Below are 14007 nucleotides of genomic sequence, written 5' to 3'. Positions count from 1 at the left end.
TGACAACATGGAGGAGAGTGACGTCATGGGGGGCACCACCAGAGCTCACTGCTGGACCCCAAAACAGCCCCCATGGTTGTGACTCCACCGTGTGTCAGAGTGTCGGAGAGGGAAGGAGACATTTTGGTGGAGACACAGCAGACTGATAAAGTTCAGTTTTATCTGTTTATTAAATGTATTAATTAAATATTTGAACTGGGACTTCTGAAAAGGCTCAGTGGACTTTATATTTTATCCTCAGTCAATCCAGAGGTGGAGGCGGAGGGTGACGAGGAGGTTGTTCTGTCTCCAGCAGCAGTGCGTTCCGAGCGGATGACTGTACCGCGAGCGCCTTTTATCAGGATTTACAGCCATAATGTAAAAATATACTAAACTGTATCGCGTATCCATCCATTTTCTCCCACTTATCTTTTTCCGGGTTGCGGGGGTGGCAGTCTGAGCACTGTCAGCCAGATCACATTGCAGGAAGGTGGCGCCTGGCATGAACCCACTACCTTGAGATTGTGAGTCTCATGCGCTACCAACTGAGCTAGCCGGGGCGGCCAAAATACTGATTGGGAGACGACCTGCTCTACCAACCGAGCCACAGCCTCCCAGCAGAGAATTTATTTTTGACAATAATGAACCATCCGAGGTGGATGTCATTCAGTTAGCTGAGCATTACAAATAATCCAGTAGGTAACATCTATTCATATATGTTGAATTATGAATAATGAATTATGTTTTCCGATACCATGGCCACCAACTTTGTGATATCATCCTTGAGACAGGTCGGGATACGAAGTGCATCAGGACACACAAAGATTTATCAGAATAGCAGAGAATTTATTTTTGACAATAATGAACCATCCGAGGTGGATGTCATTCAATTAGCTGAAGCATTACAAATAATCCAGTAGGTAACATCTATTCAATTATGTTGAATTATGAATTATGAATTATATTTTCGCATACCATGGCCACAAACTTTGTGATATCATCCTTGAGACTGGTCGGCATAAGAAGAACATCAGGACACACAAAGATTTATCAGAATAGCAGAGAATTTATTTTTGACAATAATGAACCATCCGAGGTGGATGTCAATTCAATTAGCTGAAGCATTACAAATAAGCCAGGAGGTAACATCTATGTTTGAGTTCACGCAAAACCTTCCTGATCAGCAGGCTTTTAAACATGACTGTGGAACTATAACCACAACTTTAACCACTTTAATCTTATTTTCATAACTTCAAGTAATGCAGAAATTCACTCTGTTGCACGTTTTGATACTAGAATGGTCAAAACTGGACAAAAATTGTATGAGAAGTGAGCCAAAAAACTAAAAGTCCCACAGAAGACTGCAAAGTAATTGTGTGATTTCTTCCAGCATTCAGACAATTCTGTGTATCACAGCGTGTGACTTAATTTGCATACGACATCTGGAGACGAGGCGAAAGCACCAAGATCAAAGGCTGATGAAATCACATAGTGAACTTTGTCTTTGATCTTAAAAGAGGTGTATATATAGAGTATCACATCAAGTTCACATCAACAGTAGTTTCACATGAACTCTGCATGTTGGATCTGCTTTTTTGTGTTTCTTAAGATTTTACACAAGAGGATCTCAACTGTGTAGATATTGTGACGACTACAAGCACCTGCTGACCAAAAGCAACACGGTCAGTATTTTTTAACCCTAGAACACGAATGTTTGGTGATTTTCACCCAGGCTATTATTGACATTTGATTGTGTGAATGCTGATTCTGAGGATTTTGCAAGTGTGTCCAGGTTTGTTAATGTTTATAAATGTTTAGATATGCTCATATTTATTATTGACTGAATCTATGAACCAAGAGTTTTCTTGTTATTAGATATACAATTGGCGACATGTGTAAAAAATGTGTTTTTGTTTTGTTGTTGTTTTTTCTGTTATCAGGAGAGTCCTGAACAAAATAACCTACTGGGATTAAGGTCCAGAACTTCTTCACAGCGCCACTTCAGACACACAGCAGCACGACAATGACCGGCCACACAGACGACTGCTACTTCTACTATTATTCCACCTGCAGTAAAGTGAGACAGCTTCCTCTTCATGAACACTCAGCGGTCGGACAATGAGCCCAACAAAGAGTCTCAACTGTGGTTTATCTTGCACGGAGATGGCTGTCCGTTCGGACACTGCGAGGCCGCGAAGGGGATGACAGGCTGTAACTCACTTCAGTGGTGTTCACTCTGCTGCATTCTTTTTCTCCTCCACACTATCCGTCACAAAGTCAAAGTTTCACATCCTAGGATTTTTGCTGGATTTGGAACAGACACCATATATTCCACAACAATGAAGGATAACTTGCTAAATAAATAGTCAGACAGTGCCAGCAGATCAGCTTCCACTTTTGTTCAACATCATGTTTTAGTAAATCAGGCCTGAGTCAAGTGACATTTTTCTCTAAATGTGACAAGAAGTTTAATAAAAAAAGTTTCCCTGTGTGGGCCGCTACAGGTCCGGGGGCCGGTGGTTGGGCTCCTGCTGCCACAGGTGTCAGAGGCAGGGGCGGAGCTTTGGTAGGGGCTGGGAGGGCGGCACGCCCCTGGTTCGGAGCGGGCACCTGGGGGAGCCGGCCTGGGCCCGGAAGAGCTCAGGTCATGCAAACAGTTTTATTCTAATCACCACTATCAAGAGTGCTGGACTTACGTGGGCTTATATAGGTTGCCCCAGTCAAAACTGACTCGTGATGTAGTAGCCTACTACATTTTTTTGTTTTTGTTGTTCTCTTGGTTTGTTATACTTCATGTCCGTTTGATGGACTTCAAAATAACATAGTTGCTCTTCATGTTGCTGACGCTTGAAAGCCCTGCTGTTGCAGGCATGCAGGCCAAAAAAATCCAACCTTAATATACAGGAAGTTTACTCAAATATGCCGCATAATCTAAATATATTCAATGTGAGTCTTCTCTGGAGAGATAGTAAAACAACAAGCACCACTAATAATAATAATAATCATCATCATCATAATAGTAACTTAAAGAAAATTTCTGGGAAAAAACAATCATCCATATATGTCCATCCATCCATTGTCCTCCGCTTATCCAGGGCCGGGTCGCGGAGGCAGCAGTCTAAGCAGGGATGCCCAGACTTCGATCGCCCCAGACACTTCCTCCAGCTCCTCCGGTGAGACCCCAAGTGTGTCCTAGGTCTGCCCCGTGGCCTCCTACCAGAGGGACATGCGCGGAACACCTCCCTAGGAAGGCGTCCAGGGGGCATCCGAAACAGATGCCCGAGTCACCTCAGCTGGCTCCTCTCGATGTGGAGGAGCAGCGGCTCTACTCCGAGCTCCTCCCTGGTGACTGAGCTCGTCACCCTATCTCTCAGGGTGCGCCCAGCCACCCTATGGAGGAAACTCATTTCAGCCGCTTGTATCCGGGATCTCGTTCTTTCGGTCATGACCCAAAGCTCATGACCATAGGTGAGGGTCAGAATGAAGATCGACCGGTATATCGAGAGCCTCGCCTTTTGGCTTAGCTCCTTCTTCACCACGACCGATACAGCAACCGCATAACTGCAAACGCTTCACCAATCCGCCTGTCGATCTCGTGCTCCATCTTCCCCCCACTCGTGAGCAAGACCCCGAGATACTTGAACTCCTCCACTTGGGACAAGGGCTCTCCACTGACCTGAAGGGGTTCAACATCAACATAAAAGACAAAGTTGACTATGTGATGTCATCAACGATTGATCTGTGACTTCCGTTTCCTGTGTTGCTGGTGGATTTGAATTTACTGCGCTACTGTGTTTGATACTCGGTTTTTGGACTATTTTCTACTCTGACAACGAACTTGTGGATTCTCGACACTCGAACGGAGTTTCAAAAAAATGACCGGCAGGTGGCACTGTGGAGATACGCTTGTTCTTTGGTGTGTAAAAAAAGATACAGTCAACACATGAGTTGGAGATAGTCTTTTTATGAACAACACTTGCATATGGCCTACCCAGCGATGTAATTTTGGAGCTTCTGAATGAGCTCAGGGCAGGTTTAGTTTATTTTGTATTTAATTTTTGGTCATACTCATTTTATTTATTATTAATATATATTTATCAGTGGCGGGCCATGCATTTCAGACCTCAGCCTTCACCAGTGCTGGTCTGACTCAATCCATACCTCAATAACTTTTTTATGGCTACAAAAACCAGGTTACCATGCAGAAATGCAGTATAAAAAGCCTTTGCGTTACAGATAGATACTCGTTCAGCCAGAATAAATACCTTTATGAATGAAAAAAATCCAAGTTCAGTCTCACCTTCAGCTGTAGCTGCATAAATTAGCGGCTGCTTTTCCCAAAACTTCTGAGGGTCGAGGACGGTGACAAACTTCAGCTTTTCGTGGTCTTGAAAATAATATAATGGCAAATAATATAATCCTGAATCCTGCCATTGAGTTTGTAGTGAACGCAGATATATTGCACGGGACCTCTGCGCTGGAGTGCTGCGGTGCGTTCAATGACCTCTTGGAAAAGTCCGTCTTGAAAATTGTTTGACGAAAGATATTTTTAGTGAGCTGGAGGTATTTTAAGATTAACAACGAAACTAGTCCAGCGGCCAGTTGTACTATTTGCTTCACCACAGTCCTGAGAGGTGGAGCACCAGAGCTTCGTTTAACACAACAAATTTGATAAAACATCTAAAAAGTAAACATGCGGTGGAGTACGCTCAGCAAAGACGATCATCCGTGGAAAAAAGATGACGTAATCGCCCCCCTCCTCCCCCCACCGCGGTCCGCAACATCACCTAATAACCACAACAATCATGAACTACAAGCTCCGGTTGAGCTGCAGAAGCTAGAAGCAGACGGAGCGGGGCCACAGATCTATAAAACTAGAGTTATTTACTGTGGTTTATGTGCAGAAGTCTACTTCTACATTTCTATGTGGTCTGTCTTCTTCTGCGTTTTTGTTGCGTTTGGTGAGTCACAGCGCCCCTAAATGGCCTGGCATGTGTACTACATGCCTCGTGTTGAGCCGTGTTCATAGTGAGGTGTGGACAGGGAGAAATAAAAGATCGTTTTTTCGTTGTGTGGATGTTCACTCAGTTTACAAATAAAGAAAAAGCCGCACCGAAGCAAAAAACTCGGTGTGGCTTTAAAATAAAGGATAAGTACCCACAGGGGAGCGATATGGCAAAACAAATAACCCAGACGGTTACGCTAGTTTGAAGGGAGAGTGGGATATTCTGAATAAGTTTTTGAGAGAACTATGTTCAGACTACTTTTGTCAAACAGGTTTTACTTCTTTGAAGTGGAATTAAGTGTTTATAATTCACATTGAAATATAAATGTTTTGTGACAATTCAGGTCAAAGCTCTCATACAGCTTTAAGTCAAACTGAAATGAAATACACAAAGAAGTTACATTGGAGCCTCAAAGCCTTTATGTTTAAGATTTATTTATTTATTTTTATGATTGTATTTAAACCTTTTTAGGATTTATTTTCAACCCAACCAGTCAAAGACACTTTGAAGTAGAATTGGGTTTTTCCGATTGCTTTTACTGAATACTGTTTATGTTGTCGTTTGTTATAGTTTATATGTTTCACTGGGTTTCATTTTTTTTTAAAAATGTATTTGCCACAAAATCCAGGTTGTTTCGGTTAACATAAATAAGAGATACAAGACTGCAGAGTGTAACTGGGTTTTTTGTTGTTATGACTGAATAACGTTTAAATAAGTTCTTAAGTCGTTCTGAGAAGAATTTTGATTCAATAAGTGAGTTTTACAATAATTTCTGGGTAAACAAAGCTTCTGCCAATAGTGCTTTTAGCTTCAGACGTCTTTGTTGCTCCAAAAATAGACTACTGAGTATATTTGCAATAAAAATGTGAGTATCGTATCGGGAAAGTATCGGTATCGGCCGATACTCCATTCTGAAAAATCGGATCGGTATCGGGGCCAAAAAAGTGTGATCGGGACATCCCTAGAGGAGAGTGACATCATGGAGGAGAGTGACCTCATAAGAGTGACATCATGGGGGCATGGAACATTCTAAAGCACGTAATAAGTTTTAATTCTAGAACAACAGACCGACCCCATCATTTCATTAAGAACAATAAGATGATTGAAGAAAATGAAGTGGCAAATGAATTTAATTCTTTTGTTGTAAACATTGAGTCTAATTTGGCAAATAACATCATGAAAAACAAAGGTCAAACTGAAAGTGGCTGGAAAGGAGAAAATAAGGCGATGCAGTCAATGTTTGCTGGTGAGATTAGTGAAAAGCAAATGATTTCTGTGGTCGCTAAATCAAAAACTAAAACGTCGACTGATAGTGAGGGTGTAGACATGAAAATAGTAAAAATGACTGTTGACTGTATCATTAAACCACTTCGTTATGTGCACAACCTTTCATTTAAAAACAGGCGTTTCCCCAGATAGGATGAAAACAGCAATGGTCATTCCACTTTTCAAGTCAGGAGATGAACATAAGTTGAACAACTACAGACCGGTATCATTACTATCCCCAATGCGAGAAAAGCTTTTTGTTCAAAAACTAGATAGCTACTGAAAAAAAGGACATATTAAGTGAGAATCAATATGGTTTTCAGACTAATCAGTTTACTGCTCTGGCAATAATGGAAACAAAAAGAAGAAACCAAACAAAATGTGCATTTTAGCAGCTTTTCATCTGAATGTTTAGAGACTGATTGTGGGGTCCTTCCTGTTGGGTTTAGTCTGGGAGTCAGGGACCTTTCAGCGTGGCTCGACGTGCTGCATATGTCCACCACATTTCTTTAACATAAGTGAAACGTGTTGCCTGTTTGAGAGGCTACAAATGTGAACAACAATGAAGGGGGCGCTATGGAGCCATTTTGCCAGACGCGTTCCCAACGACCATGAAATTTAGAAAAGATTTGCCACTTGCAAGGTGTGTGTAAATTTGGACGAAGGGTTGAGCAAGTTTAGGCCGTCCAAACTGCAGCAGTTTGTGCAGTATTAGAAAGTAAAATAATAATAATAATAATAATAATTCCATGCATTCCAACAGGGTCTCGCCCAGCTCTGCTCAGACCCTAAATACCCTGACGGAGTCTTCAATCATGAAGGTGCTCTACCAGGAATCAGACTCAGAGGAAAAAGGTTTATCCAGACACCGACTGCTCCGTCGTTCCTCTTCTCATCACATCTTTACTCGTCTTGTACAAACTGTCAGATGAACGTTTCTTTAGTTACAAACTGCGGCTCAATGAAATCATAGGATTGTTCACCATGAATTACAGTTCATCTCTCACTTTCTCACCAGTTTATTTGTTGTTGGTGACGTTTAATGATAAAACCTGATCAGACAGTTTGATTGACAGGACAGATGATCAGAGGTGCAGAGTTTCTACCACCATCATTAAATTCGGGACTGAAGTATGGGAGGAGTTTGCCAGTGAAGCAGCAGCCAGTGAAGGAGTAGATCAGAGCTGCAGCATCTACGTCATAAAAAGAGACCAGACCCTCCTCGTAATCCACAAACACCCCCACCTTCTCAGGAACAAACCTCAGAGAGAGAGCAACGTCATCACAATCCTCACAAGCCAAGTACTGATTTCCATTTTCCAACATTATTGTCCAGAAACCTTCTCCGGGGCTCAGTGTGATCTCTCCCCTCCTGTTGGCGAGCTCTCCGCTCACTCCTAAAGTCCAGTCAGTCTTTCCTTTAACCTGAACCTCAAAGTAAAAGGGTCCGGAAGAGAACCTCTGTTTTCCTAAGACAGCGGGACAACGAGAAAACCTCTCAGGCTTGTGTGGAAGCTTCCTCCTCACATCACCAAGTCTCACTTGTTTTCCATCATCAGACAGGAGGAGCCGAGGATGTGCCGTTTCAGGATCAAGAGTCACTTCCACTGCAAACCGCCGCTTCCTCTTCAGCTCAGGATCAAACAGATTCTTCTTTTTCATCTCCGTGCTGAGAGTCTCCTCCAGCTGAGCCACAGCTCTCACCACAGTCCCCTCATACGACGATGGAGGGACGCTGACCTCCGTCCAGTCCTTGGTGGGTGGAGCAGCTTTCAGGGAGGAGAAGCCCTGGAGGAGGTGGAGGTGGTCTTCAGAGTGTAAGAGCTGCTGCACCTCTGAGCTCCTCTTCGTCAGCTCACAGATCTCCTCGTCCAGGTCTTTGATGAGACCTGCAGCCTGTTTCTCTCTGGCTTCCTCTTCCTTTTCAATCCTCTCCGTCAGCTGCTTCAGAGCTCTCTCCACACACTCCATCAGAGCAGTCAACACCTCGACACCTTCTGCTTTCTCGCTGTCTGCAGCAGCTTTGCTCTTCTCCAGACTCTGTCTGATCTCCTTGATCTTCTCTCGTCTCTTCTGCATCATCTGCTGCATTTCAGCCTCCGTCTTTCTCAGCTCCGTCTTCTTTTCTTCACACCCTTCACTCAGAGGAACAAACTCGTGAGTCTTGTGCTCTAAAACAGTGCACATCATGCAGACACACGTCTGCTCGCTCTTACAGAACAGCTCCAGAGGTTTCTGGTGTTTCGGACACATCCTGGCTTCCAGGTCCTCCACAGGCTCCATCAGCTGATGTTTCTTCAGGACTGGAACTGTCAGATGAGGCTCCAGGTGAGTCTGGCAGTAGGAGACCAGGCACACCAGGCAGGACTTGAGGGCCTTCATGTTGGTTCCAGTGCAGACGTCACAGGGAACTTCTCCTGGTTTGGCAGCTTGTTGCTCTGAGCTGCTGCTGCTGCTGGCTTTGTGTTCAGCTTCATGTCTGAACTGAGCAACAACCTCAGAGATGAACGTGTTGACGCAGAGGTCAGGTCTCGTTCTGAACACTTTCTGACACAGGGGACAGTCACATTTGACCTTGGAGTTCCAGTGCCGAGTGATGCACTGGTTGCAGAAGTTGTGTCCACAGGGTGTGGTGACTGGATCAGTGAACACTTGAAGACAGATGGAGCACAGAAACTGATCTTCAGAGGGCAGACTGCGGGCAGCAGACATCTTGACACTCTGAGGACAAGAGACAGAGAGTGAACACAACAGAAACAACAGAGCAGACAGTGATCTTACTCCTGGTGACAATGTTGAGAAATGTCCACAGAAATAGAAGCGTTGCAATGAGAGACATAAATCACACTGACGACAACGTAAACAGCGACAGCTGAAAACATAAGAGGAGGAAAAAGAAGAAAAGAAAAAACTACAACAGGCGGAGGACGGAGTAACTCCCTCTGTTATTGTTGTTTTATAAGCTCATCGGGTCATTAAACGAAGCGATCAGAGCAATGGCCCCCACGCAGAGCCCAGAAGGGGGCCCACCCTGCCCCCAGGAGCCATGTCCAAACACAAACAGTCCTATTGATGTCATACTTTCACTATTTCACTTTTCCTGTTTCACAACTTTTCAGTCAAGCAGCTTTACTGAAGAGAAAATTTGTTAATTAAAAAAAAAAAAAAAAAAAACAGGACTCCATCCTAAAATGTTGACATTTGTACAAAATCTATGATGAAAGGAAAACTAAGTTCAATATGAAACGTGAGCTGGAACAACATTCCTCCTCAGACTAATCTGCCACTTCTCAGAACTGAGGATTTCTGCAGCCTTTGGCGTGTTTTTACAAACGCTCCCTCATGATATATCTTTCGTGCTGATGCTTTTCAGCATCAACAAAGAAAGTCACTTCCAGTGCAGCGTCACTGAACTCTGGCTGTGTGTGTTGCTGCCCCCTGCTGGTCACTTCTGGCTCCCCAAGTGTTGTGCGAGCATTTCAACTTGAACATACACAGTGCGCCCCCGAGTGGACACATGAGGAAAAGAAACAACATTTTTTAATTGAAAAATTATTTCTGAAGTTTACACTTTGCAGGGTCATCTGAAGGGCCGGTTTTGGCCCGCTGGTTTGACAGTCCAGCTTTAAAGGCTTTTTCCTATACTTCCATACATGATGGTATATCCCAGGTTTTGTGTGTTTCACAAGGAGTTTCTCTTCTTCACTAAAGCCTTTAAAGCAATGAAGAGTAAACATGCAACAATACTATTCAGTTTGATTAATACTTGTGATCTAGAAAGAAAGCCCTACATTTATGTTTCACTTTGGGTTTTTTTCCCTTTGTTTAGTGTGTGTTGCGTTTTGTTTATTTCTTTTCTATATTGATTGCATTTCTTTCTGACTGCATTCCATATAACTATTCAAGGAATACCTTTTCTGGTATATATATATATATATATTTGTTTCACATTACTTCACTCTAAGCACTTTTGTGAGGATTGTACTACAGAATGTATAAGTGATTTTGTTAATTAAAAAAAGACTTTCCTTATCATGGCCGCAGACTTAAACACTCCAGGGTGAAGGAAAAGGAAATAGGAAAGGAGATAGGAAAGGAGATAGGAGGGACTTTTCGGATGCACCCTATGTCTATTTCCGCCACGGTGGAGAGACGAAACACACGTTGCGGTTGTTTGCTGTGACTTCTGTCTGCCGGTTGGTCTTAATAAAGAAAGTCAAAACGAGAAAGCTTCTCTCGATCATTCTGGAACACTGACAGTTGCTGACTCACTCGAGTTGTTCACGTTTGAGCTGCGACACTTTCACTTTCGATTTAATCCGTGAAACAAACACATTTAATCCTTCATAGCAGGGCTTCCTGTTTAACTCGGACTGATAAACAACTCCTGAAAACCCTTCAAATCATAATTTTTCACCCGAGCTTCGTCACAGAGTCTGTACTTGTCTCTGAAATAAATGAGAGCAGCTGTACTCACCAGTATTTATCGACTCCAGCTGAACCCAGAATGAGAAAGGCGGTCACACAAACTCAAAAGGGTTTGTCTGAACAATTTCCTGTTTGTCATGAGGAAGATAATGAAGGACCTCCTCGTTCCGTGCTGGGGAGTGTTGCACTGTCGCCGCCATATTGGATGGGGCATCGCGCTCTCCGATAGCGCCAGAGTCAACGGGAGTTGACGCAGAATGAGCAACTTTGTCCGTGTTTTGTTCACAAAAACTCGAAGGAAAACTGAAGCGAGCCGACCAGTGGACCTTTCTCAGTCTTTCTCTAAAAGTGAACCTCAGTCTGATGTTGTGAGTATTTGAACTGTGAACATCATGAATCTGCTCCTATTAAAATCTCTCCCTTGCTTTGTGAAACTCTTTTTTTGATAATCTCTTTACTCGTTATAAATAGATAGATGACGTATACACAACCCCTTTTGCCGACACACACGTATCTTATCCTAAGTGACCCATGGCTGTGTTTCTGGTTGCTTTGACAAATAAAAAGTCTCCAGAAAATCGACCGGGTCCTAACAAGCGACTTGGAGCAGGTAATGATGGGAGCGCGCATGAAGACGAGGCCGCGGCTCCACCACGCTTTCTGTGCCGCGACGTCGCAGGGCGGGACGGGTTCGGGTCTGACTGAAAAAGTTGTGGATGGTACCGAAAGAAACCGCGATATTTATATATTTCATCCGCATCGCTTTGCGCTCACTGGTTGTTTTGTTAACTGGGTTTATTGAAACGGAGTTGGCCACTGGCCGTTTTGTGTTCTCCCGTGTTCTTCGCTCGCTTCCGGTCGAGGTATGGCAAGCCCTTTTAACATTTAATCGCTACATTTGACTATCCGGAATTAACATTATAGATATCAACAACGTCAATTACGGTTTGAGATATCTGTAAATTAATTGTGACATGTCATAATGTCAGTTAGAGATATCTGTAATTTAATTTTAAAGTGTCACAATGGCAGTCAGAGATATCTGAAATGACGTCAAATGACGCTGCTTTTGCGAGGCTTCCCATTGGATACTGATCCATATGGACTGGAGGAGAGAAGAAGAAACTTTTTGCGAGCAGAAGAAATGGCGGTTGCGGTCATCGATAAGATAGTTAGAAAATGCCATGAAAAAGAGCAAATTTATAATCAAGAGCACTGTGGGGAACAAGAGCAACGTTCACTTGAGAGTTGTGCACGAAATCTATTTATTGAACCTTTTTTGTCTCCAGAGACGCGCCGCAAGCCCCTCCTCCAAACTGACATAATTCCAGATATCTGTTTCAAGATATCTGTAATTCCATGTTGACATGTCAGAATACAAGTTAGAGATATCTACAATTTAATTCTGACTAGACCTAATTCCAATTCAAGATATCTGTAATGTCATTTTGACACGTTAAAACTTAATTTAAGATATCTACAATTGGCATTACAGATGCATTTAATGGACGAGAGTTGAAGATATCTTGATTTGAAATTGTGACTGGTCAAAGTGGAATTCTAAATATCAAGATCTCACATTGCAGATATTCGTAATTGAATTCATGATATCTGTAATCACGTGCCCCATACAAATGAATGGGGAAAGTGACGTAATTCTTACAACCAGGCCCAGATGTATTTACATTTGTTGTGAATTTGGTTAAACAGAATGAAGGTTTTTCCTATTTAATAATGTAGAAAAGCAGTGCCACAATGTTTAGATGTCGACATGTTTTTTATTTAATTTTTAATATTTAATTAATATTTTTTAATTAGTCTATCTTTGATTCCATCTCTTCTGTTTGTAAGAAAAGGATCAGCCCCAATCCAATTATGGCAATATTTGGGACCGCACCTGAGGAAATTACAACAAATCAAGCAAGTGTGGTTGCCTTCGTCACACTCTTTGCCAGGAAATGAATTCTTGTTAATTGGAGGAGCCCCAAGGCTCCAAGACATAAACGCTGACTTGAGGAAGTACTGGCCCATTTAAAGCTAGAGAAATTGAGATACTCCTCACAAGGCTGTATTAAGAAATTTTATAATGTGTGGCAGCCATTTATGCACTATTTCTACAAGGAACTCTCCATGCCTGCACGAAACAACCTTGACATTAAACTGCAGTTAAAGGAAAACTTTGCTTAAGAAGGAAATGTTAGTGCATGTAAACTTCAATATTACACGAAACTACATTTGAAAAAATAAACACTGATTAATCTTCTTTAAAAAAAACTAAACAAATAAGCATTGCCTATGAGTCACGTAAGTTCACTTTTTTCATTCCACTCACAGTATTGATGTGAATAAATAATCCTCTCTGGAAGTAATCCTTTGTGAACAATCTGGTAGTAGATGCAGTCTCTCGGTGAAAAGGTCAGACGTGTCTCACAACCGCTGGCAGGTGAACCGACAATTTAACTGACGTCAAAGGAAATAAAGATCAAAGGGTGTCTTTGAAGTACAGTTGTGACATTATATTCTTTTGTCACCAAAGATGACATCATAAAGCCACAAAGAAGAAATGGCTTAATTAATTCAATTAAATTCAAATCAACTTTATTTATATAGCACCAAATACAACACCATCATTTGTTGTCATGCTTGTCTCCGCTTGTTGTCGTCATCATTTTAAATCAGATTTTTTTATTTTAACCTTTGGCTGGTTTTGGGGTAACCAAGTCTTCATATGAACTGTCTACTGAATTTTGATGTTTGGGCTCTAACATACTTCTTGAATTCTTGTCCTGCCTCTGCCAACAACAGGTCCAGACTCACAGATCATCACACTGACTGGTAAACAGATGATTGACTAATGAGCTGTTTTTCTGTTCCTCTTACGGGCATTTAGGCCCCATTATTTTCTTATGTCAATGATTTATCAAAAGATTGGGACTATTTGTGTTGGTGAACATATTCGATTCTTTGATATTTTATTGTCATTAATTATTTCCGCTCCGTCTATAAATAGTCTGGACTTTGCGCCCCGCCTTCATTTCGCCGCGCTGTTTCCTGGGAGGCGCTACGTTCCATGTGCGCTCCGTAGTCTGCAGGTGCAGCTCAAGGACCGAACTCCTGTTTTCACCTTTTATTTTCTCTCCTGGTCTAGTCTGGGTTTCTATTTTTTTCTTAGCCCGGTGTCCGTACTGATTCGGCGGGCCTGTACAGGGTCGGGCCATTGCCGCACCTGTTTGTTTGTTTGGCCGGGCAGTCACACCATCTTTAAGTTAAACTTTCCCTGTTCCCTGTTTGTTTGCTTTTTTGGACAGGTGGACAAAGAAAATAAACT

The 14007-nt window shown here is 42.4% G+C and overlaps 1 protein-coding gene across 1 annotated transcript; it reads right to left on the bottom strand.

The window, feature by feature from the left end:
- Positions 1-6098: 6098 nt before the first annotated feature.
- On the bottom strand, positions 6099-10797 carry LOC308117090 (E3 ubiquitin-protein ligase TRIM21-like). Its single transcript, XM_080475754.1, has 2 exons — positions 10729-10797; positions 6099-8972 (listed from the first exon to the last, which is right to left on the bottom strand). The coding sequence occupies exon 2, from the start codon at positions 8961-8963 to the stop codon at positions 7308-7310; it is 1656 nt and encodes a 551-aa protein (XP_080331880.1). The 5' UTR covers positions 8964-8972; positions 10729-10797; the 3' UTR covers positions 6099-7307.
- Between the last annotated feature and the right edge of the window lie 3210 nt (positions 10798-14007).

Source organism: Lipophrys pholis (assembly GCF_963383615.2).
Source record: "Lipophrys pholis genome assembly, chromosome: 11".
NCBI lineage: Eukaryota > Metazoa > Chordata > Actinopteri > Blenniiformes > Blenniidae > Lipophrys > Lipophrys pholis.
This window is presented reverse-complemented; position numbering and strand designations above follow the sequence as displayed.

Bases quoted from the DNA above. Each gene is read 5' to 3' on its own strand.
- LOC308117090 (XM_080475754.1), bottom strand. From the start codon at position 8,963: ATGTCTGCTGCCCGCAGTCTGCCCTCTGAAGATCAGTTTCTGTGCTCC.